This window comes from Protopterus annectens, chromosome 1.part2 (genome assembly GCF_019279795.1).
Source record: "Protopterus annectens isolate FY-2018-M chromosome 1.part2, PAN1.0, whole genome shotgun sequence".
Lineage (NCBI taxonomy): Eukaryota > Metazoa > Chordata > Ceratodontiformes > Protopteridae > Protopterus > Protopterus annectens.
Genome location: NC_056727.1, coordinates 822,540,484 through 822,567,404, shown reverse-complemented (window position 1 = coordinate 822,567,404; position 26,921 = coordinate 822,540,484). Strand labels below are relative to the sequence as shown.

Sequence of the window (26,921 nt, the reverse complement as noted above, 5' to 3'; positions counted from 1 at the left end):
TTCAATTATTAAGGAATTCCCAATATTATTCTAGCATGTCCAAAGGTCAGTTGTCAATCTCCTCTCCGGTCCAGCTGGTGAATCTGGGAATCTTGAGGCAATGTTACAACTGCCTCATGTACACAGACAACCCTCTCCTCCTCCCAACAAATTCCAACACATGTGAGAGATGCAACCATATTGCCAAACTGGAGGCTAAGCTCTCTCAACTCAGTACTGGCATAACCAGTCAGGAGGAGAAGGAAACCACACTCACTACAATTCCAGTCTCACATAGACCTACCACGACAGCAAACCAAACACATAATCACACAAAAACATACTCGGAGGCTCTAAATAAAGATCTGCCGAAGCAGCAGAGACCTCCAAAGCAGACACCCAAGCAGCCGCTACCCCAAAACAAAACACGTGCAACACATATCTCACAAAGCCAGTGTGCCAAACAGTCACAGCCCTTAAGACTAAACAACACACTTGATACACTTGTAATAGGTGACTCTATCGTCAGGCACACTGACGCCCCGCTCACCAGGCTGAACAAGGAGAGGGTCACGGTGAGCAGCCTGTCGGGTGCTAGGATCCGCCACATAACACAAGCACTCAGGTCACTCCAAGGCAAGTACAAATATGACTCAGTCATTGTCCATGCTGGTGTGAATGACCTGAGACATACCTCCCTGGACTACATGAAAAGAGACATAAAGGAGCTCTCTGAGCATGTAGCCCAGGCCGGTATGACCCTGACCTTGAGTAGCATCTTACCCTCACCAAGAATGATGCCACAATATGAAGACAAGATGATCAATTTCAACAATTGGCTTAAGTACTGGTGTCATTCAAAGGGGATCCAATGCCTGTCAGCTTGGGATGATATGCTCAACAAGCCACGATGCTTCGCTAGGGACGGCTTGCACCTGTCACCCCTGGGCCTTCGGATATTGGCAAAGGCTCTTGCTACCCCCATAGTGCCTTTTTTAGGCAAGGCTCAAAAGACAAACCCACCTCCATAGGTATCACAAGGGATAAGAAACTAAGAGTAATGCTACTCAACGCCAGAAGTCTAAACCTCAAGATGCACGCACTCGAAACTCTCCTTAGCATGGAGAACATCGATATCTGTGCAGTAACAGAAACCTGGTTCAGGGCTCCCGAGAGCACCCCAGCATTACCAGGTTATACCTCATACCATGCTTTTCAGCCCCAAAACTTGGACCGAACCACAAAAGGAGGGGAGTATCGATATTCATCAAAGATACCCACACCTCCAGGTTGGTGGCAAAGCACGAAGCATCAGAGACTATCCATGTGCAACTAACAGTGGGTAAAACTGCCTTCCAGTTTATAGCCTGCTACAGACCACCCTCCCAAACCCAGGAACCCCACTCAGCCTTCCTGAGAACACTGGAAAATATGAAGGTCTCTCCAAACACCATTATATTGGGCGACTTCAACTACCCAAACATAGACTGGGAGCATTACTCTAACTCCAACACCCTAGCCCAAAGGTTCCTAGAATTTATAAACTCAAATGCTATGGAACAACTTGTTACCACTCCCACAAGAGGGGAAAACATACTGGACCTGATCATCACCAACATGGGGACTCTATGCTCCAGACCAGAAGTGTATCCCTCACTGGTAAGATCAGACCATAAACTAATCTCACTGGATATTCACATCCCGACCCCACCCCCTGCCCAGAAAACCACAGTGAAAAACTTCTCTAAAGCAAATTTCACACTCCTTAAAACTGAGGTGGAATCCTTCAAAGCCCATGGGCCTGTGGAAAATACGGCCCAGACCGCAGAATCCTTTATAAACGCATTCTATGAACACCTTCAGGAATGCATGGATCATGCGATCCCAAATAAAACCAAGACCCAATCCTCCAAAGGCAGATGTCCTGTCTGGTGGACCCCAGCCATAAACAAACTATACAATAGAAGGAGGAAGCTACTAAATGATAGAGCAAAATCCCAAAAAGGGAAGGCATCACTGATCAGTATTAGCAAAAAACTACGGGCACACATAAAATTGTCTAAGGCTAGCTTCGAGAGAAAAATTGCACAGGACACTAAGGATAATCACAAGGCTTTCTTTAGTTATGTTAGGAACCTGGGTGGTAATTCCCAGATATGCTCAGAATTAGTCCAAAATGACAAAAAATACACGGAACCCACAAACATTGCCAACATCCTAGCTGACAGGTTCAGCGCAAACTTCTCCCTCCCCACCAAAAGGGCAAATATCTATCCCAGCAGAGTGCTGCCCCTGACATCTCAGATGCTCAGGTAAGAGCCGCCTCTCCACAGCAAAAAACACAGCATCAATGGGACCAGATGGTGTCCCGGCTGCGTCCTACATTAACTCCAAGAAGAGCTAAACCCAAACATAAAACTACTGTTCAATCTCAGCCTTACTACAGGATATGTGCCCAAAGAGTGGCGACAGCAACAGTGGTCCCTCTCCATAAAGGTGGTGCCTCAACGGATCCTGGAAACTATCGCCCCATAAGCCTGACTAGCTTGGTCTGCAAAGCTATGGAAAGGATCATCATGGACCTCATAAATAAAGATATTGGGGACCTACAAACACTGGATCCTACCCAGTTCGGCTTTTTTAAGGGCAGATCCTGCCTCTTAAACCTGGTTGATTTCTTTGAAACAGTCACCAAGGCCATTGACGAGGGGAAGGTGGCCCACACAGCCTACCTGGACCTCGCAAAAGCCTTCGATACAATTCCCCACTCGGGCATTATAGATAAGCTCACCAGCTTAAATATAAACCCCTATGTCACTAGATGGATTGCAAACTGGCTCAAGGACAGAACCCACATGGTTAGAATTGCTGGAGCCATGTCAGACTCCAAACCAGTTACAAGTGGTGTCCCACAAGGCTCAGTCCTGGGACCTCTCTTGTTCGGTATATATTTCTCGGAGGTACAGGCCAACACGGAAGGACTGTGGCTGACCAAGTTCGCAGATGACTGCAAACTGGGCGCCATAATTGATTCTTCAGTCGACACAAGCATCCTCCAAAAGGGCCTCATAGAAACAGACAACTGGTGCCAGAGCCATGGCCTCAAGCTAAATGCCAAAAAGTGTATAGTCATCCCCTTTGGCAAAAACAAAGTGCCCACAAATTACCACATAGGTGGTAATCCATTAAGTACAGAAGAAGTAATTAGGGACCTGGGGACCCAAGTTGATAGCAATCTCTCATTTGACAACCACGTGGCCAAAGTGGTTAGAAAAACATTTTATATAGCCCACCTAATCATGAAGGCATTCACATCTAGATCAGGGGACGTCATCGTGCCTCTTTACTCATCCCTCATCAGGCCCATAATTGAGTACAATGCCCCTTTTGGGATGTACCTTACCAGACAACTGCAGCAACTGGAAAGACCCCAAAAGTACCTCACCAAGAGGATCAAAGGGCTCAAACAGATGCCATATGCTGCCCGGTTAAAGAAACTCCAGCTCTACTCAGTGGCATACCGCCTGTTCAGAGGCGATCTGTGCCTGATGTATAAAGCCATGTCCAACCCGGAATTAATGGACATGCTGCACCTCAGAAAATCCAAATCCCATCGAGCTACGCACTCGAGAGACTTGAACCTCAGCACTGAAATAAATAGGACATGCTGGAGGGACAGATTCATAACCCAGAGGCTCCCTTTATTCTGGAATAAAATCCCAGTCCAGGTTAGGCAGAGTCCCTCACTGACTCTCTTCAAGAGGAATCTTGATGAGTGGATGGGAGATTGTAGGTTTACCCCGGGTATCACTTCTGTGTCACTGTTAGACAGAGGCACAGTATACTAACCTCGAAAAAGGGCATAGAAAAATAAATTTAAAATGGGTGGCGAAAGCCAAACGCATTCTGGCTAGGCTTATAAATGCCCTAGGGCAGATAGCCTAGTATGAACCTATGAACCTATGAACCTATATACATGCCTAACAATATTGTGTGTCTGCAAGATATAAACCTTAACATTATTTTTAAACTCATACTTAAACTCACAAGCACACATACTGAAACTGCCCATGACAAGCCTACTCTGTCACAAGATGTATACACACATGCACATGCATACACATGCGTGCATGCTTACTTACAGGTAAACAGGAGGGCTGCCATTTCACCAGCACCATTTCTTTGGGGTGTTGGAAGAACCATTATACATGGATAACCTCACCTAGAGACAGAGAGGGCAGACAAACTCCACACAGAAGAAGCCACAATTGAGAAGTTAACTAATGCTGAGCACTATCAGATATCACTACTACTTACTGTGCCAATGAGCAGCTGCTTTCATAGACATCCTGCTCTTAGCAGACACCCAAAGATAGTCACTTATCATGTGTTATGCTGATGCTTGTGATGGGTAGTGAAAGAAATTACAGCCAACTTTTATTTCTTAAATACACTGCAACCCCAAATGTATACGGTCACAGAAAGCTAGTTTTGCTCTGATTTCAACAAATACTGTACATTGTGTGGCACTGCTACAACTGCCATGGTTGGTCTTTGAGTGTTGATAAACAGCAGGGATATTACTTTTTTCCAAAGACAGCCTTCATAACCATCAATTACAGTTACTATATTGCCTTGACACACCTCAAATATCTGATTGTGGTAAATGCATTTTTTTTTGTTCCACAGAAAAAGTATCCACAATTAAAGTATGCCAAATTGCTTCACACAGATCAGATTAGTCCTGCAAAGTCAGAATAATAAGCAAACGGCATTCATTTTCCTCCGTAGGCATCCACAGCAATTATAGCTATTTTACGTGTATCTCGGATGTCAGACTGTTACAAAACATAATAAAATAAATAAGAGCCACACAATAACATTATGTTTTCATGTATTTTCTGAAAGATATGAAGTCTGAAACTCAAACGTATGTCATTATGTTTGTGATTGTAACATTGACGTAAATACCCGAGAGCAATAAAAACCCTAAAACTCTACTGTCTTGTATTACTTACTGACTTTAGTATGTCTTCAGTGATTTACCAGAAAATAAAACATTTTATATGAGGCAAATCAGGGACATTTGGGAGCTATGATATCATATTTGTTTGCCTGCCAGAGTAAAAAAGAATCCCTACTACAAACTGGACCATTCCTCATGATGTTACTGAACACATACTCTCAAACATTGTTAATGCCATTACCTTCCATTGCTCAATGTTTCTAGGCTTTCTGGTTAGTCTGACCCACTGTGATGTAGACAATGAATCAGTGAGTCTTTATATAACTTTGTGATTTGTTGTCTAGGTCATAGCTGCTATCAAGCAGAAAGGCCAGAAATTAAGAAGAGTTGCAGCTGCTGCTGTTAACAGCATGGACAAAAAAATGAAAACCAAAAAAGTTAGAAAAGTGTCATGGCTGAGTGGTGCAGGAGTTTTTTCCTCTGTCTAAGGTTAGCCTGAGTAAAATTACAAGACAATCAGGCATGTTATGCAAAATAAACAAGTGAGAGCTATGTTTCCTTTCAATGCACATACCTTAGACACATTCCAAAAATGTCTTAATGCTCTCTTTGCCCCCAGTTAATGCACTTATTTTTATATCATCACAATTGTGTATGCCTTGTGATGATGGTGATAAGTATATTTAAGAAAATATGCCTCAGGACTAACTTTTATGACCATTCTCTTCTTGTAGTCCTTGATTTTTGTAGTGAAATAACAACCAAGAGGGACTTCCACATTTGAGTAATGGGTACAAAAACACCAGGAATGTAGCAGCTCTAGCATTTGCAAAAGGTTCTGGGAGTAAGTGAAGGAGGATAAAATGTCAGAAAAAGTCAGGATTGTTTTTCAAAATCAGGGAAGTTGAGAGTTATGCTTTCTGCAAAATCAGGGTACACATTCACATACACACACATAGACCCACACATGCCGTCACACTCACAATTACACACATTCGCTTACACTAGCAGCCAGACCTTCACACACACACACACACACACACACACACACACACACACACACACGCGCGCGCGCACACACACACACACACACACACACACGCGCACACACACACACACACACACACACACACACACACACACACACACACACACACACACACACACACACACACACACACACACACACACACACACACACACACACACACACACACTAGTCAGGATGCGTATGTTCTTGACACATGCAGCTTTAAGCAGTATTTTTTTATGAAACTCTAATGAGTGGCATTACAAACTGACTGTAATCCTCAGTGACTGTCATGAACTATTAAAAATGAAATATTAAACATGAGTCAAAATCAGGGACATCCTGGAAAAACTGAGGAAGCTGAAAGTTATGTTTCCTCCACATAGCATAATGTTGGCAAGTGTGCAACAAACTGCATTTAATTTTTTTTTTGGTTTATGTGTTTTGTTTATAACTAGTCATGGTGCCTGCACTGCATCTGTGCCTCTATTTGGCTACAAATAGCAGCCAATAAGATGCAGATGCACTGGTGCATATTTCTTTCTTTCTTTTTTTTACTGCAAAACACAGATTTAATGTAGCAGAAAATTAAGAAACAAGCTTATTTCTTTGTTTTCTGCCACTGTAATTGAATAAGTGTTTTTGTTTCAGCTGACAGCTCAACTGAGGGCATAGTTCCTAAGTCTGATGAAAGTGTGTGTGTGTGGTGGGGGGGGGGGGGGTAGGAAGGAGCAAATTACATAGAAAAAAATGGAATTTGTGGGAACAGTACATGAAAAATAACGTTCAAGACGAAGAATGATGTTTAAATAAGACAGGAATTGAGAAATGTATTTAATGTCAAAGTGAATGATAATTGTTAAAAGAAATATGTGTACTGCATGCAAAAATGAAAATATCTCTGTGGTTTGTTTTCTTTTTTAGTAATATATGTGTACCTATGCGATTATTTACACTGTTATTTAATAAAGATGCTTTAGAAAGACTTTGACAGAATGTATATATTTGGTGTTTTATTAGAATATGTTTTACTTCAATGGAAAATATTTTTGTCAGTTAGAAGGGGCTGTCATGGGACCACCTGTGGCTTCCAGTTAAGTATACATGTCTGTTTTTTAAGGAAAATAACATGACCACTTAAAATGAATTTCATCAATATATTGAGACTTATGCATATTATGTTAATGACAGTTTCAGGAGGGATAATAGTGCAAGGTGTTTGAGACACCTAGGACAGATGCAAGTACATAAATATCAAAAAAGGATGCTTGCCCTGATCAACTCTCAGAATCATTCTTGGCCTCTAGGACCACTTTAAATTCTTTCAGACAATACCACAGTCATGTGGTACATCTACAAGCAGGGGAGACCAAGTAGTACCCCCTTTGCAGACTGGTCATGTTAGCTTGTGATATAGCTTCACAGCTCAGTCTCATTCTAAAGGCATCCTTTATTCCATCAGAGTAGTATTGTGTGGCAAGTACACTGAGCAGGACAGACCCTCATGTATGCAGACTATATCAGGGAGTCTTCCAAGATTTGATCCATATGTGGTTAAGTTCCTGTAGTATACGCATTGCCTCCTCTGTAAATAATCAGCTGGCAAGATTCTACTCTAGGATATGAACAAAGACCTGGAAGACAGATGCCTTTTTCTTTTCTTTGACGGGACTATTCCTGTATACTTTTTCATCCTTTCCTCTAATATTCAGGGTGCTACTGAAGATTCAGAAGGAATCCCCTAAGATCATTGTAGTGACTTACATTCTGGCACAGGTAACAGTGAGTTTCTCTTCTTTTGGAAATGGCCAGGGGCAATCATCCCAAATTCCTCACAAAATGAATTTTCTCTCACAAGATCACGTGTGTTTGGTGCAGCCTGATCCCAGTCAACTTCAGCTGACTGCCTGGATGATAAGAATCTTAATTTCGTTTAGGCACCCATTTATGTGAGAACATGCAGCAGGTGCTAATGGAGACAAAAGAGCCTACTACTAGAAAGTCATATTTTAGCAAATATAAAAGCGTTTCTGGTTGGTGCCAACAACATAACCAGCACCCATTCAGGGCTATTTGTTCTCTGGTATTTGTATGAGTTACTATGCTATGGCCTTTCTTATTCCTCTGTAAAACTTCGTAAGAAAGGCTACTACGAGAAAATCAAACATTAGCAAATATAAAAGGGTTTTAGTTGTTGCCAAGAACAATACAACCAGCTCAGGACTAGTTGGTCTCTGGTTTTACAATATCTGTGTGAGTTACTATCCAGTGATCTTTCTTACACATCTGTAAAGGTTCATTTATTGACTACTTCACCATGTCTGCCCATGGATCCTTCTCTTTCAAGGCTTTCTCATGCCAAAATGTTTTTGAAAGGGGTTTTACTTAAGAGGTCTCCAAGAAAACCAGTGGCCTTTTCTTGGGATCTTAATTTTGTGTTAAAGGAGCTAACACTTGCTACATTTGAACCAGCTAATCTGGCTGACATGAGGTTCAGAACATGGAAAACATTTTTACTGATTGCTTTGACCTCTGCAAGAAGAGTATTTGAGTTGCAATCTTTTTGGTGAGTCAACACTATCTCATTTTCCACAGAGACAGTTTCTTTAAGAACTAATCTGTCTTTTATGCCTAAAGTGGTGTCCAAATTTACTTTATGCCAAACTATCAATTCCTCCATTTTCTTTACTGAATGAGAGAAAAATAGTACTCTGTACCTTGGATGTCCACTGACAACTCAGGTACTGTCTTCACAGAACTAAATCTTTCACATCTTAGGATTTGTTCTTTTCTTATAACAGTAAGAAGAAGGGACAACATGTGTAATGCAGACTATTTCCAAATGGCTGTCTAAGGCTATTACCTTTTGTAATACCACAGCAACATTTTTCCAGGCAGGGTCAAGCCTACACTACCAGGGCCTTGGCTTCATCCTTGTCTTTTTGAAAATGGTTGGATTCTACAAGTATTCTAGAAGCTGCAACACGGATCTTTGTACATAATTTTACAAAACACAATACGCTTCATTCCTTTTCTAGGTCTAGATTGGTCTTTGCAAGGACTATTCTCCATGGTTTCATGGACTCTTCTCCTTCTACCTTGCAAATGTAGTTAGCTAAGGTATTCTACCCATATAGCTAAGGCTACTGCAGCAGTGATCAATATGATGAATGTAGTACAGCTGTCTAGGTAAACTTACCATAACAGTAGATGTTTGAATGATCAATGCTGCTGTAACCTCTCCCTCCCTTCATCTCCTTTGTGTTTTGGAGTGGTGTTTATGCCCAGGTGTGGCTATTTATTTATTTATTTGTATTTTTTAGCATTGTCCTTTCAGGGTTCAGCTTCCCTCTGTCTGTTGGCAGGAAAGCTCTGAAGGGCTTGGCACCCAAACTTGTCTTTTAGTCAGCTCAGCTGGAGCTGCCTGACAATTTGGTTACATGGAAGGTACCCTGAAGCTTTGGAAGCTAGACGGCTGTTATATCCTTAGCAGGATATAATCCATGTAGCTAAGGATACTGCAGCAGTGATCATTCAAACATCTACAGTTATGGTAAGTTTACTTACACAAATGTACTTTTCTGTACAAAGATGGTGACTGCCTGAAAGTAATTTAGAACTCAAAATGCCTTAAAAATGGACTTAGTGATGGAATCATAAATAAAAAAACGTAAGATTTAAATATAAAATAAAATCAAAACGTTTAATATTTTAAACTAAGGCAAACTGCAGTGAAATGTAACAGTGCACAAAAAGGGAAATACAAGTGGATAAGTACCTCAGGAAAATGAAGACAACAGTGCTAATGCATGTGATGTTGTAGACTGTAAAGTGAAGCTAAAAATATCATATCTGTAGAACATTTGGACATATATTAAGAAACTGCAAAAAACAAGATGAAAAACAATATTTTAAGAAAGCGTGTGTTGAAATGGCCATCACAGTGATAAAGTAGTTAGGACTGCTGTCTGACATTTCTTGGAACTTCCACACTAACACTGTTTAGCCATTACTGAACATAACAGCAATGTTAATGCAAACTCAGATTGTTTTAAACAAGAGAAACTTTATTTACATAATTACATATTTACGTTTGTATTTTAATTGCACGTTAGCTTAGAAAGATAAGTCAGTTGGAATGCAATGCTGCATCTGCATATTTCTTGCAATAAGAAGAAAGACACTGATGCTTTATATTACATATATATATATATATATATATATATATATGTGTATTTAAATTAGTACTTATAATTTTACCTGTTAGTTTAATTATAAAATATGTCAGTTGCACTACTATTTTATTTGTGCCATTGTGTATAGCTTGCAAAAAGTAAGTTTGCAGTAGCTTATGTTTCAAAAGCACTTCCATGCAGGTATTTCTTATGGGTGGGTTACAAGATTCTTTTTAAACTTGACAAAATCAGTATCTCTTCTAATTTTTTGGAGAAGGTTGCTGAAGTTTGATGGTACCAGTTTGCTAAAACTCTCCTCTCACAGCAATTGAAAATTGTGGTCTTTGTAGGCTGAGTGAATTTTAAGCCTTGTTCTTTTCTTGTACGTTTGTTGTTATGGGAAGGGTCATACCTATTATACAGAAGGTTGAAGGTGAGTGGGTTGGGCTGGACCCACAATTATTCAGCTATTTTTGGAGAAAAACTGGTGATTTGGATTTATGTCTTTGTGAAAAAGTTAAATTAATATTGTAGGGAATACTCTAGTAAGGGTATGAGGAAGTTAATTGTTAGTGCTGCCCTAGCTATGGATTTAGGTGATTAGAGATGCTGTAGAAAGTATTAGTTAGGTTATTGTGTTAATGCTTTCTGTCTTGGGTTTTGTATGTGGTGTGATAAAAGAGGGTAAGGTCCAGTAAAATCACCAGGTATTTCTAGATGTTTTTACTTGTTTCAGTTTGTTCTTATGAGTATCAATTATATTAAGAGGGCTGTTGCTACTTACATTTTGTGCAGTGCCAAAGATCATAGAGTTTTTGGGGGATAGAATAAAATAAAATGAACTTAATTTTAATGTATTTCAAATTGTACTGCATTGGGGGAATGGCCAGATTTGTGTATAAGGATACTGTTTGCATGAAGGTGCCGGCAGGGAAGTGAAAAAAAAAAGTTAATTAATAATTATGGAGAAGGGAGTGCTTCCAGGAACTGACATTTGAGGGATCCTAAGGGTATAAATTCCCTACTGTAGAAATTTGGTCGCCATTTTTGATATTGAATGCATACTATTAGATGTGATTTTGGAGCCATTCAAGAGAGTTTGGTCTGCATCAAAGGTTTCAGTAGGAGTAGCTGATGGCATACCATCTGTGAGCTGCATTTGTCCATGTTAGAGTAAGTCTTGTCTCTGAGAGAGTAAAAAGCAGTGAAAGTATTGCATCCTGTCTTAAAACTCATGTGGATAGTCATATTTTTGATGCAATTGAATATTTGCTTATAAAGTACTTTTTGAAATATTTTTGTAAGAGCATAGAGAATTGATAGGTGTGAACTTGTGGGGTTTAGAGGGTAAGGATTTCTTTCTTTGTGCCCTCCCCCCCACTGTGCCTGTGACTGTCAAGCCTCCCCCTTCAACCATACCCATTCATTCCTTCATTCTGGGCATCCCCAGTGAAGACAAGAGTTGGATGGATGAGGCCATCATGCAAGCCACCTCAGTTGTGATTTCTGCCCTTGTCAGCATCCTGGCAATCAGGGTGCATTTATTATTAGGCCAACTACCCCTCCTCTGGGTGGAGAGTTGAATGACATGCATCATTGTAAGGAAAATAAGGCCATTCCCAATGTGGGAGTGCACTCTAGTGCACTTGAGATGAAAGCTAGTGCTGAATTGGCTTGGTGGCCTGTGTCCTACCCATGGGACTGCTTCATGCAATGCTGCCCCTTCTCCAAAATATTGTAGAAATGGATATCCTGAGATCACTGTCCTCCCTCCCTGGATGGGCACAACCATTCCTCCACTGTCAGGTCCATCAAGTTCCTGAGCCACAGCCACCAATCAGTTTCAAGTAGTCTGAGCCATAGTCAGGGCTTTATTCCTGTCTGCCACTGGGGCTGTCTAGTTGAGGATTTTCCTAGTATTCAAATAATTAAGCCATTTTTAAGCTAAAGAAGAACAATTCTGGTTGTTAAAGAGAGACTGAAAATGTTTGATAAGGCTTGGCTAATATGTGTGCAGCCATACAAAGAAGGAAGGGTAGAAGCAATGGAATTTGTATTAGTCTTTTTTTTTTTTCATCAGGTTGCCCGGCGAACATTGGTTCCAGGTGATTTGCTCACTGTTAATGTGACACCCCAACCCCATATAAAAAAATAGGAAAAAAAGGTTGATGCAGATGCCATTCAGGTAGTTTCTGTATTGCCTCAGATGAGATTAATTGAATGTAGAAATTTGGAAAATTGATTTGTGATGCATTATTCTCATTGTTAGTTGTTAAGTGGGACATGTGATTTCTGAAGAGAGTGGACTACCAGCAGCCATCTGTGACAATGTGCAGATTAGTTTTAAGTTTTTAAAGTCTTGCAGTTGTTGAAGGAATTGCTGTCTTTAGTACTTGCACTACCTATGTAAGCTAGTTCTTTGATAGTCTATAAGAATAGTTTGGGAATTGATGTCATCTTTTCTTGCTTTGCCCAAAGGTAACAGGTTTTGGCTTCATTAATGTGGAATGTGGATGTTACCTAAAGATATAATAGTGTCCCACCCTTTGAGGACTTTGAATTGCAGTATATTATATCCCTACTTCTTAAGGATTTCAGTTTCTGGTCGAGCCAAGGGAACTGTTTGCCACACAATTCTGTAAAGTTAAATAAAAAGATTAGTTCATCGTTTTTTGTAAGTAAGGAGTTTGGGATATTATTGGACATTGTGGGGTTAAATTCTTGATAAAGGTGCAACCAGTCCAGGTTTTGAAGTTCATATAAAAGCTATGATGCCTTAGACCCAGAGAATGTTCTGGAAGAAATTAATTTGGGTAGACTCTTTTTAATGAAATAATAGATCTAGTTGTTTTATGGTAGCTAAGTAAATTTAGGTAGACAACTGACTTGCTTGAATCTGTGTGGCACTGTTATAAAAATGTCAAGGGTGGGTATGGTTATTTGATATGTTCGTAGATGGTTACTAGGCTATTGGCCCAAGAGCCTTTTAAATCTAGTGTTTCATGGTAACTAAGTAAATTTAGGTAGACAACTAATTTGCTTGAATCTGTGTGAGAATGTTGTTATAAAAATGTCAAAGAGGGTATGGTTATTTGTTAGGTTTATAGATTCATAGGTGGTTACTAGGCTATTGTCCCAAGAGCCATTTTAAACCTAGGTGATATTACCCCCAGTTTAAGAAAATATTGCTGACCTGTCAATACCTCAAGGAATTTTATGATTAGGATATAGATATAGGCTTGTACACATCAAGCATTTACAGGCTGCCCGTTACATTAGGAACATAGGTATTAAACCAGGGGTTCATTTACAATTTCCTATCCACTAGACATGTTATATTTGAATACAGTTATGAATGAGCTTAGCTTCACATGGATGGGAAGTCTATTCCAGAGAAAGGATAATCTTTGAGATGCCTGTTATTGAAATATTAACACTTGTAATGCTGATTGCCAACAGAAAGAAAAAAAACAGATTGAAACATTGCTGTTCTCCTTTCAAGTTTTTTTTTTTTTTTTTTGCAGGGGCCCCATACATCCCCCAGTGTGGAGGCAAGCTTACCACATCCCCTTCAAGCCTATAAATACTAACTCTGAGATTATTTTTATAATATTTCCAGAAATGGCCATCTCGGAGTTGGTAAATATAAGTCTGCTTTTGCCCATTTAGTCTCTGTGTTTCAAGACTTGTTCTTGTGGTTCTCAACATTTCAAATAGTTACCCAGTCACTACTAGTAGCAAATACACTGACTCGTATTGTGGTTCATCAGTACAGCATAAATTCAGAATCTACCTATGCTCTGAAATACTCCGCTTATAAAATGGTTGATGTACATTGCATTGAAATGGGTGCCAAGTAAGATTCAGGCCAAAGAACAAAAGGCTCCTACAGCAGATGCATAGAGGACCCCTTAGGGAACACAAACTCCCCCGGTCTATATAGCACTCATGAGCAACCAGATCATCTCTAGCTTTATTAATAAACTATTGTTTCAGTCCTCAAATGTTATTTTATGATTGCTACATACATAGTCTTTGTTTTATTGAAATGGTAACAAAATACCCTATCCAGCAAATTCACTTGGGGAAAACTAGCAGCAGAAAATTCCATATAGTTTCACAGCTATGCAATACAAAAACTTTTGCTGCATTTCTCATGCAGAAAGTTGAAATACAGTCTGCTTAAGAGCGTCACTCCATCCTTCTTCCTTGTGGCATTAGGACTTAATTCTCATGCCTTTCTTTACTGTTGAGAAATCATGTCATTATTGCTTATACAAGTTCTGGCGTGCCATTATTGTGCTGATATATCTTGTCACTGAGGAACATCAGTTTACCTGCCTCCATCATTTTCCTGATTTATTGAAACTTTGCCATAGATTGTGCCATTGATAGGCAAGACATGTACACTTGACATCAGAGAAAGACACTTCGTAATTCTGAAATAATTCTACAGATGATGCAAGGTTTTTAGTTTTAGATATTTACATTTCTGATGCATAAAATACTATCAAGTTGAGAGTAATACCTTTCTCTGTTTTTTGTTGAATGCTGATTAGTCTGCATTCCCCAGTTTGAAATTCACTAATCGATTTTTTTATGTAAATGATTGCTTATATGGTTTCTGTTTGTAGACTCACAGTTATTCAAAATGTTAAGCTTTTTTTTCTGTAGCTCTGCAATGGTGGAAATAGTATATATAGATATGGTGGAGTGTTAGTGCAAATCCCCCATATGAGAATAGGGTAAGGTGGTATTGCTTCATTCAGATGAATCTTCAGTGTGTTTGTATTCTGTAGGTGAAACTTCAATTGGTTTTATTTATTTATTTATTTATTCATTCATTTAGAGAAGGTATGCAGACAGGACCACAAAGGCTCCTTTTCAGCAAAGTATTTTTTTACAATCACATATGCAGCTGATGGTTAGCAAAATCAGGGTATCCAAGCTACTGCTGAGTACAGAAAGCATTGTTAACGTAAACAAAAAAAAAACTAAAGAAAGAAATTCCTGTGATAGGCATGAGAATGCCAGTTTATGAGGTGTATGAAGTAAGGGAGAAAGGAGGGTGAGTAGATGCATATCAATGTATGGAGACATGAGGGTTTTCATGTTGTCACATCTACGACTGCAATTAAGAACCAAAGGATTCAAATGATAAAATGTAAATATATTTAAATGAGAAATAAAAACATTTTGGATTAAAAAGCTTTTCAGAAAAATGGCTTACATTCATGGTGCTTCATTATATTTTCTTGCTAGCAGCAGCAAAGTCAGATGTGTCCTGTGCTGTAGCAGAGAAGTTCCGGATCTTTCGTGCAGAGAAAACGTATGCAGTGAAAACTGGGAAGTGGTATTTTGAACTGGAGGTTGTGACTGCTGGAGACATGAGGGTGGGCTGGACCAGACCTGGAATTCGGCCTGATCGGGAACTTGGATCTGATGACCAGTCATTTGTCTTTGATGGCTTCAAGGTATGCATATATTTGTTGCAGGCCTGTGTGTAGTTATATTTAGTCTTTGTTATATAACACTAAAGTAATTCTAACTGCAGCATATGGCCTAAACTGTATAAATTAGTGGTTGTATCAATAGTGAAGTTTTCAGTAGTGCATATTTGTTATATAATACAAAATGTCTTTATTTTTCATTATTGAAACTATAACCAGTCAAACAGTGTCTCTTGAGTGAACACAGGAAACTGCACTGAATTTTATAGTCAGCATATTTTTGCTATATATTTATTGCACTGTGTTGCTGACTTGTTTATCACATTTGACAATGGTAACTTTAAAATACAGAAACAAGATGTAAAAGTTTTATTTAATGCACAATAAACAATGTTATGCATATATGCAAAGTTTATTGCATCTTCTTACACTATCGGTAATGCAAGGGCAGTCTTTCTGCAGATTACCAAAAAACGAAGATCATTTTTGCACTTAGTATTTAAACTATCCTTTGCAGTAGTAGCCCCAAGCAAGTAGTTATTTTTGGGTTTTTTAACATTAACATTCCAGCTTCCACAGTCTCATCATTCATCTTTTCCTGCCCCAGCCCACCGTCTTATACCCCACACCATCCTGTAAAACTGATTCTCTTTTCTAAGGTAGATGCAACTTAATGGAACCACTTTCTTTTTTTGACGGTAGTGGAAGTGAGAATCTAGTCATGTTTTTTCTTTCTTTTCTTTTTTTGATAGCCTAATCTTTTCATCTTCTCTTTTTTGATCAGCAGGTATACTGCATCATGCAGTGGCATGACCCAACAATGAAGGTGACCATTCTTGCTCACCTTTTCTCCCTACTTAAGAGCCTCACACTTTGACAGTCAACGATGCTTACCTGGCCAGCCAACATATGGTGCTTGAACATCAGAAATGGCATGCCAGTATCACCATTTCACTCACATCCTTTCACGGGTGGCTTCTTTAGCACCTGGGCTATCTTCTCAAACCCATGTTAGTTGGGGTCAAGACTTTTTCCATCTGTGTCTTAGGGCCAATTCTAAGTAAGTAAGTGATGTAATAAGTTAGTGATACTGTTCAAAATTCATAGATAAGTACTAGGCTAACAACCCTTGTAAGTAGTTTTAAGCCTAGCTAATTTCCTTTCAGTGGTGAGAATCCAACCCTGTATATTGTGTATGTGAGGTAAACAACTTAACCATTATACCATCCCTCAACCCAAAGGGCAAGTAGAGGCCTTGGAGAGATTTGAACTCATGACCCTTTGTTTACTAGAGCAGTGCTCTGATCCCTGAGCTACAACATATCAGTGGTTTAAGTAGACATACGTCTCAACCATACTGCTTTATAAAGAGAGTTCTTTATTTTGTATCTTAAAAATTCTGTGTTCTACATTGCTCCATACTAAAAGGCTGTGTCACACATCGATTGTTAAAAAATGTTATAACAAATAGTCATAGTGAGTAATAATAAATCAGATAAATTCATCAAAATAAGTTTTAAGTATAAAGAAACAATTAACTGTGCTATGAACTTCCTAGTTGAAGCCATTAACAAATGTTCCATATTTTGCCCATTTGTACCACATTTTAAGAGACAATCTGCCACATTTTAAGAAACAATATTCCACATTTTGAAGATGAAAGTTTGAGAGGTATGTAACTAGGTACTATGAACATACAGTGGGTTTTCAGAAATTAGTATTGCTGTGCAAAGCACTAATTAATGCAACTATTTTTTTTGCTGTCCTAGCTTCATGAAATATAGCAAGATGTGCCTCTAAACTCCATCTTTTTGTATTTAAGACCAAAAACATTTAGTTTGAATGCACATCTAACCACATTAGCCCAATCTATCACACCTGAAAAGTTAAAAAAAACTGCTCATATTAAGTAGTACTTTGCACAGTACTATTTATTTCTGTTTACCCCTCATAATGCTCAGGGCATTGTTTTATTTCCTCTTTATTATACTTGCCATTATCAAACTGAGAGAAAAAAGAATGAATGTGAGTACAGACATTACACAGGGAGAATATATATATATATATATATATATATATATATATATATATATATATATATATATATATATATATATATATCATCAGCATTGGCAACTGAGAGTGTGTCTGTTTCATCCACCACAAAGACTCATGTGAGAGAAGGCAATATTACTATAACAGGATACAAAAGCATATTGAATATTATATCTGAATGGGCAGTGGGGATCGCATGACTAACTTGTGCTACATAGCATAGATGCAGGTAGGTGTCAGTGCATGCACAGAGGGTAGAGCACTGATATGTTAGCAGTATATGGGAGAGTAGAAGATATATTTAACTGCAACATACATATTTAAGTAACCAAAGTAGAAATGCATCCAAGTTACTGTTGAGTATATGGGAGTACCAGTAGTGATTCACTATATGTTTGAGAACATGCACATTATGTTCAAAGTTAAGATGTTAATGGTAGCATGGCATACCGTGCAAATGAAACCAAAGTACACAGTGTTAAAAATAAGGATAAAACTAATCAAAAATAAAAGTGTTAATCATCGAGAATTTGACAAAATTATCAGATTTGAGTTGACCACTTAGTGCAAGGGAATTTTTCAATAAAGCGACATCCTGGGGTTAAAACTGACTCAGGTTGCATGGCAACCATTACATAGTAGTCCATGGAAGGTTGCCATTGCAGGCAGCATTATAGATATGCATACTTTATAGGTTAACTATTAGGTTATTGATCAGACTAATCATCTCAAGATCCCAATTCAGCAGTGCACTACAATATAAATAAATATTACTTAAATTCATCTACTTCCCAGTGAGGGTTTAAGAGGTCAGATCGAGGGCGAGTTACAATTTGACATCCATCCATCCTTCCATCCATCCATCCATCCATCCATCCATCCATCCATCCATCCATCCATCCATCCATCCTTCCTTCCTTCCTTCCAGGTTGCACTGAAATAGAGTCAGTGAGCTAATTTACTTTACATCTAAAGGAAGTCTATTATGTAAAAAAGTAATTTTTTGGGAGCAAAAGCCCTCTTGCCAGCAGGTCCTATTTATTCTGTTGTGGAAGTTTGTTTTTTTGAGCAGGTGTTTAGGGTGTTTGTTTTGTGGGGATCACATTGTTCTGCATTCTTCAAACAAAAAAAAAAAAAAAAAAGAAAAACATAGGCAATTTTTTAATGTAAATTATTGGGATAAATGCTGATGTAATACCCGTGTACTGCACCAATATTTCAACCTGCATTTTTTTCTCAGTCTCATACTTCACCAAGATCATTTCTAGAGACTTTATTCTCTGAATGCTTTATTCTTCTGATCACACTGTACTTAGGACAACAAAATGTTAATTTTCATTAAATGATGCTGTTCCATAATGAGTAACCAAGCTGTTATGGGTCCTGTGTAGTAATATATGCTTCACTTGATCCCCATTAGGTGGTAAAATACCATCATGCTTAGCTTCCTGTACTTATCCTTTTCCCTACAGCCCCCCTCACTCAGTGATAAGGGAGGGATGTCCAGTTATCTTATGTGTCTTACTCTAATCATTTGATAGACTCTTTAGGCTATAGTCATTGAACTGAGTATTAGATATATCATGTTTGGCCTTGTACTGGCAACTGATAAGTCACTTAATCAGACTGTCTGACACACAGCCGGCCTTAGGCATAGGCCTACTAGATGGCTGCCTAGGGCACCACTCAAGTAGGGGCACTTTCCAGTATTTATTTGGTGTAGGTAGACCAGGATGGGGGCACCAGTTGGTGTGGTGGGGGGTGCCGTGGACCCCTATTGCCTAGGGCACCAGTAGACCTAAGGCCACTCCTAGTCTGACATCACAAAGAATTAAGGCAATAAGGTGATTCCTATAGTCCAGGGTTTCATCTCCTAAACTTCCATTAGCCTACTTTGTGACTGGGAGTGAGTTTTTTAACTAGGTAGTGCTTTCAGGCTAACCACGAAAAATGGCACAAGTGTTCAGTGGGCTTTCCTGATAAAAAAAAAATACTACAAAATCATCCATACTTTTTATTCACTGCATGACATAATTTCAGTCATTTCAGTATTTAAAACCTCATGTTAACAAGTTGTACAAATTACCAAAGAGTATTAGTGGACTGTGTTTACATCTAATAATAGGTACAGCCTGGGCTTATCCTTACAGCATTTTCTGATGCTTCAGGCCTTGTATAGTCTGTCAGAGCAAAACTTAGTGGCAAAAAGACAAAGCAGATCCCAAACAGGCCCTCACAAGTGGAAACACAGGAAAGAGTTCTGCCTGGTTTTGTCCAGATGTGGGGAACAGTTCAAATAGTTCTGTTCTGTTTACCTTTCAAAACAGACAGTTGGAAACAATTTGTTTGATAGATCTTTGTAGCCATGCTTGGAGGACAGAAGTATTCTCATTCCCTTGAACAGGAATGTTCCTTTACGCATCTCCACCCTTTCCTTCGATAACCAGGGTTTATCTGAAGATTCAGAAAGCATTACCAAAGATCATTTTGATGACTTCCTTTTGACATAGTCAAAGTTGGTTCTTCCTTTTAGTTGACCAAATGGAATTACCACATGCTTTCTCACACTCTGGATGTATTCACAGTTTTTGGGGCAACTAGTACACCCCAACTTAGAGCAATTTCTACTTACAGCCTGGATGATTCTATCATGATACCTTTTAGGAAATGCAGCAGGTGTTGAAGGAGGCACTTAAACCTGCAACTAGAAAATCTTACTTTTGCAAGTGGAAGAGGTTTACTATGTGGTGCCTAACTGATATCAGAGAGTCCAGTATGATGTCTAACTCCTCTGTTTTTAAAATATTTGTGTGAGTTACTCAACAATAGCGTATATTATGCATCTGACAAGGTGCGTCTTGTAGCCATTTCAGCTTGTATGCCTCAGGATCCCTCTGTTTTGTCTTTTTTTGTGGTCATACAGTTTAAGAAAGGAGTCTTGCACTTCAGGCCCCCCAAAAGCAAATTCCTCTTCCTTGGGATCTCAACTTTGCTCTTGAAAAAATGACCTTATCTCCTTTTGAGTCTGCCTTTCAGTCTGATTTGAGGCTCATCACTCAGAAAACTGTTTTGCTTATTGCCAAACATTGCTTCTGAATTTACCCTGAATCAAGCCATTAGTCTCTCAGTTTTCATTTCTGAACCTAAAAACATGGAAGAGAAGATTATGCATACCTTGGATGTCCACAGGCAGCTCTTGTACTACAATAACAAAAGTAAACCCTTCAGGAAAGCTTAATAGCGCTTTACTTCCTATTCTGGGGCTAAGAAGGGTCAAACTGTCTTTAAGGAAATAATTGCTTTTTGCTTGTCCTCTGCTATTTTTTTTGTTAATTTCCCCATGATAAATATATTCCAGGCAATGTTAAGTTGCATTCCACCACAGACGTATCCTGTTTGGTGGCATATTGAAAAGAAATGGGCTCTAGATGCATTATAGAGCCAACAACCTGATCCTCTGTTCATGCGTTTGCAAAGCACTATAAACTGGATTCTTTCTAAAGTTCCACAGCAGGCTTTGTGAGGGCCATTCTCCAGGGGATCCAGGATCCTTATCCTTGCTTCTCCCAGGTGGAGTAAGCTTTGGGAATTTACCCACTGATTCAGTATGAATGATGAACATAGTACAGTTAGTTCTACTCACCTGTAACTCTAAATATTCAAATTTCTACCCACCACCCCCCTTATCTTGTATATACTTTGGTAGTATCCAACCTAGTATCGTTAGTTGGCTTTGGTTATTTATGTTTGTGTTTTGTGGCTTCATATTAGTTTGCTTCAGGCAGTTCTTGCTTCTGGTCCTTTTTACATAGCACTGACAGCCTGAATAACTGACTCTTTGTGACAGCGGGTTAGATTTCCTGGTGGGAGGGACTTAGCCAGTATCCTATCACAGAAGGGAATTCTGAGCTCTTGACAACTGCCAGCATGGGTTTATGTAGGCACAGAACCCATTTGCTTCTAAGACAGTGTTTAATTCAAGCATATGCTGTTATAAGGAAGTAGGACTTATGCAGCTGTACGTTTTCATTCACTTCACCATCTCTTTGGGAAGTATTTCTTAATATAATTTGAAATCTACACTGACTCCTTGCTGCAGAGTTGTGGAGCCTTGACTATGACCCAAATGATCCAAGATGAATTAGTGGCCCAAATACTGAAGGCACCAACTCGGAGGTGGTGGGACATATTAGCATTTTCTGCTTCCTCACCCATTCTAGAAGGGAGACGTTTCTACCCATGATCTAACAGTGCTGCAATTGCAGGGGAAATTACTTTTAGAATGTTGTAACTAAATAGGGGATGGAGCTAAATAACAGTTGTGTAAGTAAATTTACCACAGCAGTAGATTTTCAAATCATCACTGCTGCAGTAGCCTTAGCTATATGGGTTATATCATGCTATGGAAAGCTGTTCAGCTTCTAGAGCTTAAGGGCACCTTCCACACGCCCATACAGTTATGAGCTTGAGCAGATCTAAATAAAGTCAATTGTTTGGGTACTAAGCCCTTCAGAGCTTTCATGCCAGCCAAGAGAGGGAGGCTAGATCCCTTAAAGAGGTCAATGCTAGGAAAATAAAAATCAAAGTCTCACCGAGGCAATAAAAATTGTACAAAAATAATTATGATGGAGGGAGGGATCATCTACTGCAGCAGTGATCATACAAACATCTACTGTTCCAGTAAGTATACTTACACAGCTATGCTGTGTTCATCATATGATCACTGTTGCAGTATTCATAGTTATACAGGTAGACTACCATAGCTTATATTTACTAGGAGGAGAAAGGAGGGGGGGGGTTCCCGAATCCCTCGGAGAATGGACCTAGAATAACCTGCTGTAAACTTGAAAAAGAAATATAGTTTGCAGTGCTTTGTAAAAGTGTGCACAAAGGAACAATTTGCTGCTTCTAGAATACTTCTTGAATCCATCCACCTTTTTCCAATAAGCCACTGAGGAAGCCAAGGCCCTGGTAGAGTGTGCTTTGACATGGCCTGGAATTGCTTTGTTGTAGTAGGTATAACAAAATGAAATATGTGATAACTATTTGGATATCAGTCTGCTTTGATAAGTCCTTTTTTCATTACCTTCATAAGAAATGAATAGCTGATCAGAATTTCTGAAGATTTTAGTTCTGTCAAGAATCTATCTCAATGATTGCGGGTATTCAGAATATGAAGAATCCTTTCATCCTCATTTGTAGACTCTGGAAAGAGAGATGGATAGCTTGGTTAAAAGTAAGTTCAGATACCACTTTAGGCTTTAGAATTATACTTTAAATAATATATTAGATAAATATCCTTGACATTTACTGATAAGACCAAGGCACACACATATAAGTGTGGGAAATGTATAATGTGTCAATTTATAAATTAATCATTTATAAGTGATTTAAAAGCCCACATTTGCACTTGTTTCCCCCCTTTCCTATAACTAGTTTAGTCCAGATACAAATTCTTAGTTTTAGCACTTGAATTTGCTTATTCGAGATCAGCGCTTGTTCAGAACTTGTAAGCACTAAATAAGCTACTAATTACTACAGCACTCAGCCTTCCTCATTACCTAGAGGAAAACAGTTTTGGTACTTACATTCCTTATTGCTTAGAGAAAAACAGCTCTTGTACTCACTTTCCTCACTTATCTAGAGGAAAATAGTTTTGTATTCAGGCATGTCCAAGGGTAAGCTCCCAGTGTTCTCTCCTGTCTATCTGATGAATCTGGGCATCTTGGGGCAATGTAGAAATTGCCTCATATACACAGACAACCCTCTCCTCCTACCACCCAACACTGCAACCTGTGAGAGATGCACTTATCTAGCCAAACTGGAGGTAAAGCTCTCTCCAAGCAAGACTGAACTTGACAGTCAAGAGGAGAAGGTAAACACTTGCACCACACCACACTCATCACAGTCTCACTAAATCTACACCACCAAAATCCACAAATAGAAACACAAAAACATTCACAGATGCTCTCAATAATAATCTGCTCAAGCAACAGAGACCTCTAAAGCAGAAATGCAAGCAACCTCCAGCCCCCAACACAACCCAAATGACACACAGCCCACAGACTCAGTGAGCCACTCAACCACAGCCAATAAGGCAAAACAACATACCCAATGCACTAGTCATAGGTGACTCTATAGTCAGGCACACTGATGTCCCACTCACCAGGCTAAACAAGGAGAAGGTTACTGTCAGCTGCCTGTCAGGTGCCAGGATCCGCCACATAACCCAAACACTCAGGTCACTCCACAACAAGTACAAATATGACTCTGTCATTATCCATGTTGGTGTGAACGACCAGAGACGTACCTCCCTGGTCTACAAGAAAAGAGACATGGAAGAGCTCTTCGATCTTGTAGCCCAGGCAGGTAAGACCCTAGCCCTGAGTAGCATTCTGCCATCACCCAGAAAGATACCGCAGTACAAGGACAAAATGATTGACTTCAACAATTGGCTAAGCTTCTGGTGTAATTCTAAAGGGATCCAGTATCTGTCTGCCTGGGATGACATGGTCAACAGACCACGATGCTTTGCCAGAGATGGCCTGCACCTGTCACCCCTAGGATTCCGGATACTGGCTAAGGTTCTTGCCGCCCCTATAGTGCCTTTTTTAGGCAAGGTTCAAATGACAAATTCCCCACCATAACAGGAACAGGCAAGCAAAAACTGACGGTGATGCTACTCAATGCTAGAAGTCTAAATCTCAAAATGCACTCACTCGAGGCACTCCTTAAAATGGAGAACATTGATATCTGTGCAGTGACTGAGACCTGGTTCAAGGCTCCAGAGAGCACCCCTGCACTACCAGGCTATAACTCATACTACACCTTTCAGCCATGTAACCTGGACCGGAACACCAAAGGTGGAGGTGTGTCCATATTCATTAAGGATATCCACACCTCCAGGCTAGTTGCTCAGCATAATGCAGCCGAGGTTATCCAAGTGCAACTAACTCTGGGCAAAACTGCAGTCCAAATTGTAGCTTGCTATAGATCCCCCACCATGCCCCAGGATTCCCATTCCTCTTTTCTTGATGTACTGGAAAATATTAGGGTTCAACCAAACACACTAATAATGGGCAATTTCAACTACCCCACCATTAACTGGGAAAACTACTCATGTACCAACTCCTTCGCTCAACGCTTTCTGGAATTCATAAACTCCAATGCCCTGGATCAGCTTATCCACAACCCCACCAGAGGCAACAATATCCTAGATCTAGTCATTACCAAAATGAGTGACCACTCCAATGCCCTGGATCAACTTATCCACAACCCCACCAGAGGCAACAATATCCTAGATCTAGTCATTACCAAAATGAGTGACCAGTGTTCCACACCTGACATCAATGCCTCATTGGTCCGATCCGACCATAAGCTAATTACCCTAGATATCCACATCCGGCCCCCATCCCCCATTAAGGAAACCATGGTAAAAACTTTCTCCAAAGCCAACGTCATGCTTCTTAAGACAGAAGTGGTGAACTTCATGACACCCATGCAGATGAACAATACAGTTACGACTACTGAATCCTACACAATTGCACTTTATAAGCACTTACACGAGTGCATGGATTGTGCTATCCCAAACAGAACCAAGAAACTATTCTCCAAAAAAAGGAAGCCAGTTTGGTGGTCCCCTGCCATAAACAAACTGTACAACAGAAGGAAGAAACTGTTGCAAAAGAGAGTAAAATCCCATGAGTGGAGGAGCTCCCTGGTCAGCCCCAGTAAGAAGCTGCGATCCCTGATAAAATCCTCCAAAGCTAGTTACGAAAACAAAATTGCCACTGATTCTAAAGACAACCACAAAGCATTCCATAGCTATGTCAAGAATCTCAATGGCAACACTCAGATCTACTCTGAGTTACAGCACAATGGCACTAAATATACAGACTCAACTGATATTGGCAACATCCTGGCAGATAGGTTCAGTGCTAACTTTACCCCCTCTCTCACCCCCTAAAGAGCCCATCTCCATACCGGAAGAATGCAATGTTCCTGTAATCACAGCTGCACAGGTAAAAACCACACTCTCCAAAGCCAAGAACACAGCATCCATGGGACCAGACAACATCCCATGCTGTGTTCTACATGAACTACAGAATGAACTGGCTCCCCACCAAAGTACCATGTTCAGTCATAGCCTCACCTCAGGCTTTGTGCCCGCTGAATGGCGCACAGTGACGGTTATCCTACTCCACAAGGGGGGAGCCACCACAGACCCCAGAAACTACCGCCCCATTAGCCTGATGAGCCTGGTCTGCAAAGCCATGGAACATATCATCATGGAACTTATAAACAAAGACATTGGTAATCTCCAAAATCTGGACCGCATCCAGTTCAGGTTTGTAAAAGGCAGATCATGTCTCCTACACCTGATAGACTTCTTTGAAGCAGTCACCAAAGCCGTAGATGAGGGTAAGGTGGTTCACACAGCCTGTCTGGATCTTGCCAAGGCTTTTGACACCATCCTCCACTCTGTAATTATAGATAAACTCACTAAACTAGGTATAAATCCCTATGTCACAAGATGGGTTGCCAACTGGCTCACTGACAGAACCCACACTGTGAAAGTAGCAGACTCCAAATCCGACTTCAGACCAGTGACAAGTGGAGTACCACAGGGTTCAGTCCTGGGTCCTCTCCTGTTTGGTTTCTACTTCTCTGAAGTACAGGCTAACATAAAAGGTCTTTGGCTAACGAAGTTTGCAGATGACTGCAAACTAGGAGCCATAATCAAAACTCCTAACAATGTAGACATCCTACAAAAGGGCCTCACTGAGACAGATGCCCGGTGTCAAGCCATGGTCTCAAGCTCAATGCCAAAAAGTGCATTGTCATCCCTTTTGGTAAAAACTCTGTACCCATGAACTACAACATAGGAGGTAGCATACTTAACACCAAAAGTGTGATAAGAGACCTTGGGACACAGGTGGACAGTTGTCTTTCCTTTGATAATCACATCACCACAGTAGTCAGGAAATCCTTCTACATGGCACACCTCATCACAAAAGGTTTCTCATCCAGAAAAAAAAAGGTCATTGTTCCCCTCTGCTCATCACTCATTAGACCCATTATAGAGTACAACGTCCCTTTTGGTATGTACCTCACAAGACATCTACAACAACTGGAAAGGCCGCAGAAATACCTCACAAAGTGGATTACTGGCCTCAAACAGATGTCCTACGCAGACCGTCTCAAAAAGCTCCAGCTTTACTCCATTGCATATCGCTTACTCAGAGGTGATCTCTGCCTAACATACA

At 39.9% G+C, this 26,921-nt stretch overlaps 1 protein-coding gene across 1 annotated transcript in view; it reads left to right on the top strand.

Annotated features, from left to right (window-relative positions):
* RYR2 (ryanodine receptor 2) overlaps positions 1–26,921 on the top strand; it is a 6,224,161-nt gene that overhangs the window by 3,076,822 nt on the left and 3,120,418 nt on the right. Inside the window, exon 28 of the mRNA XM_044059048.1 lies at positions 15,416–15,624. Coding sequence (XP_043914983.1) covers positions 15,416–15,624 — 209 coding nt within the window. The remainder of the gene's footprint in view (positions 1–15,415; positions 15,625–26,921) is intronic.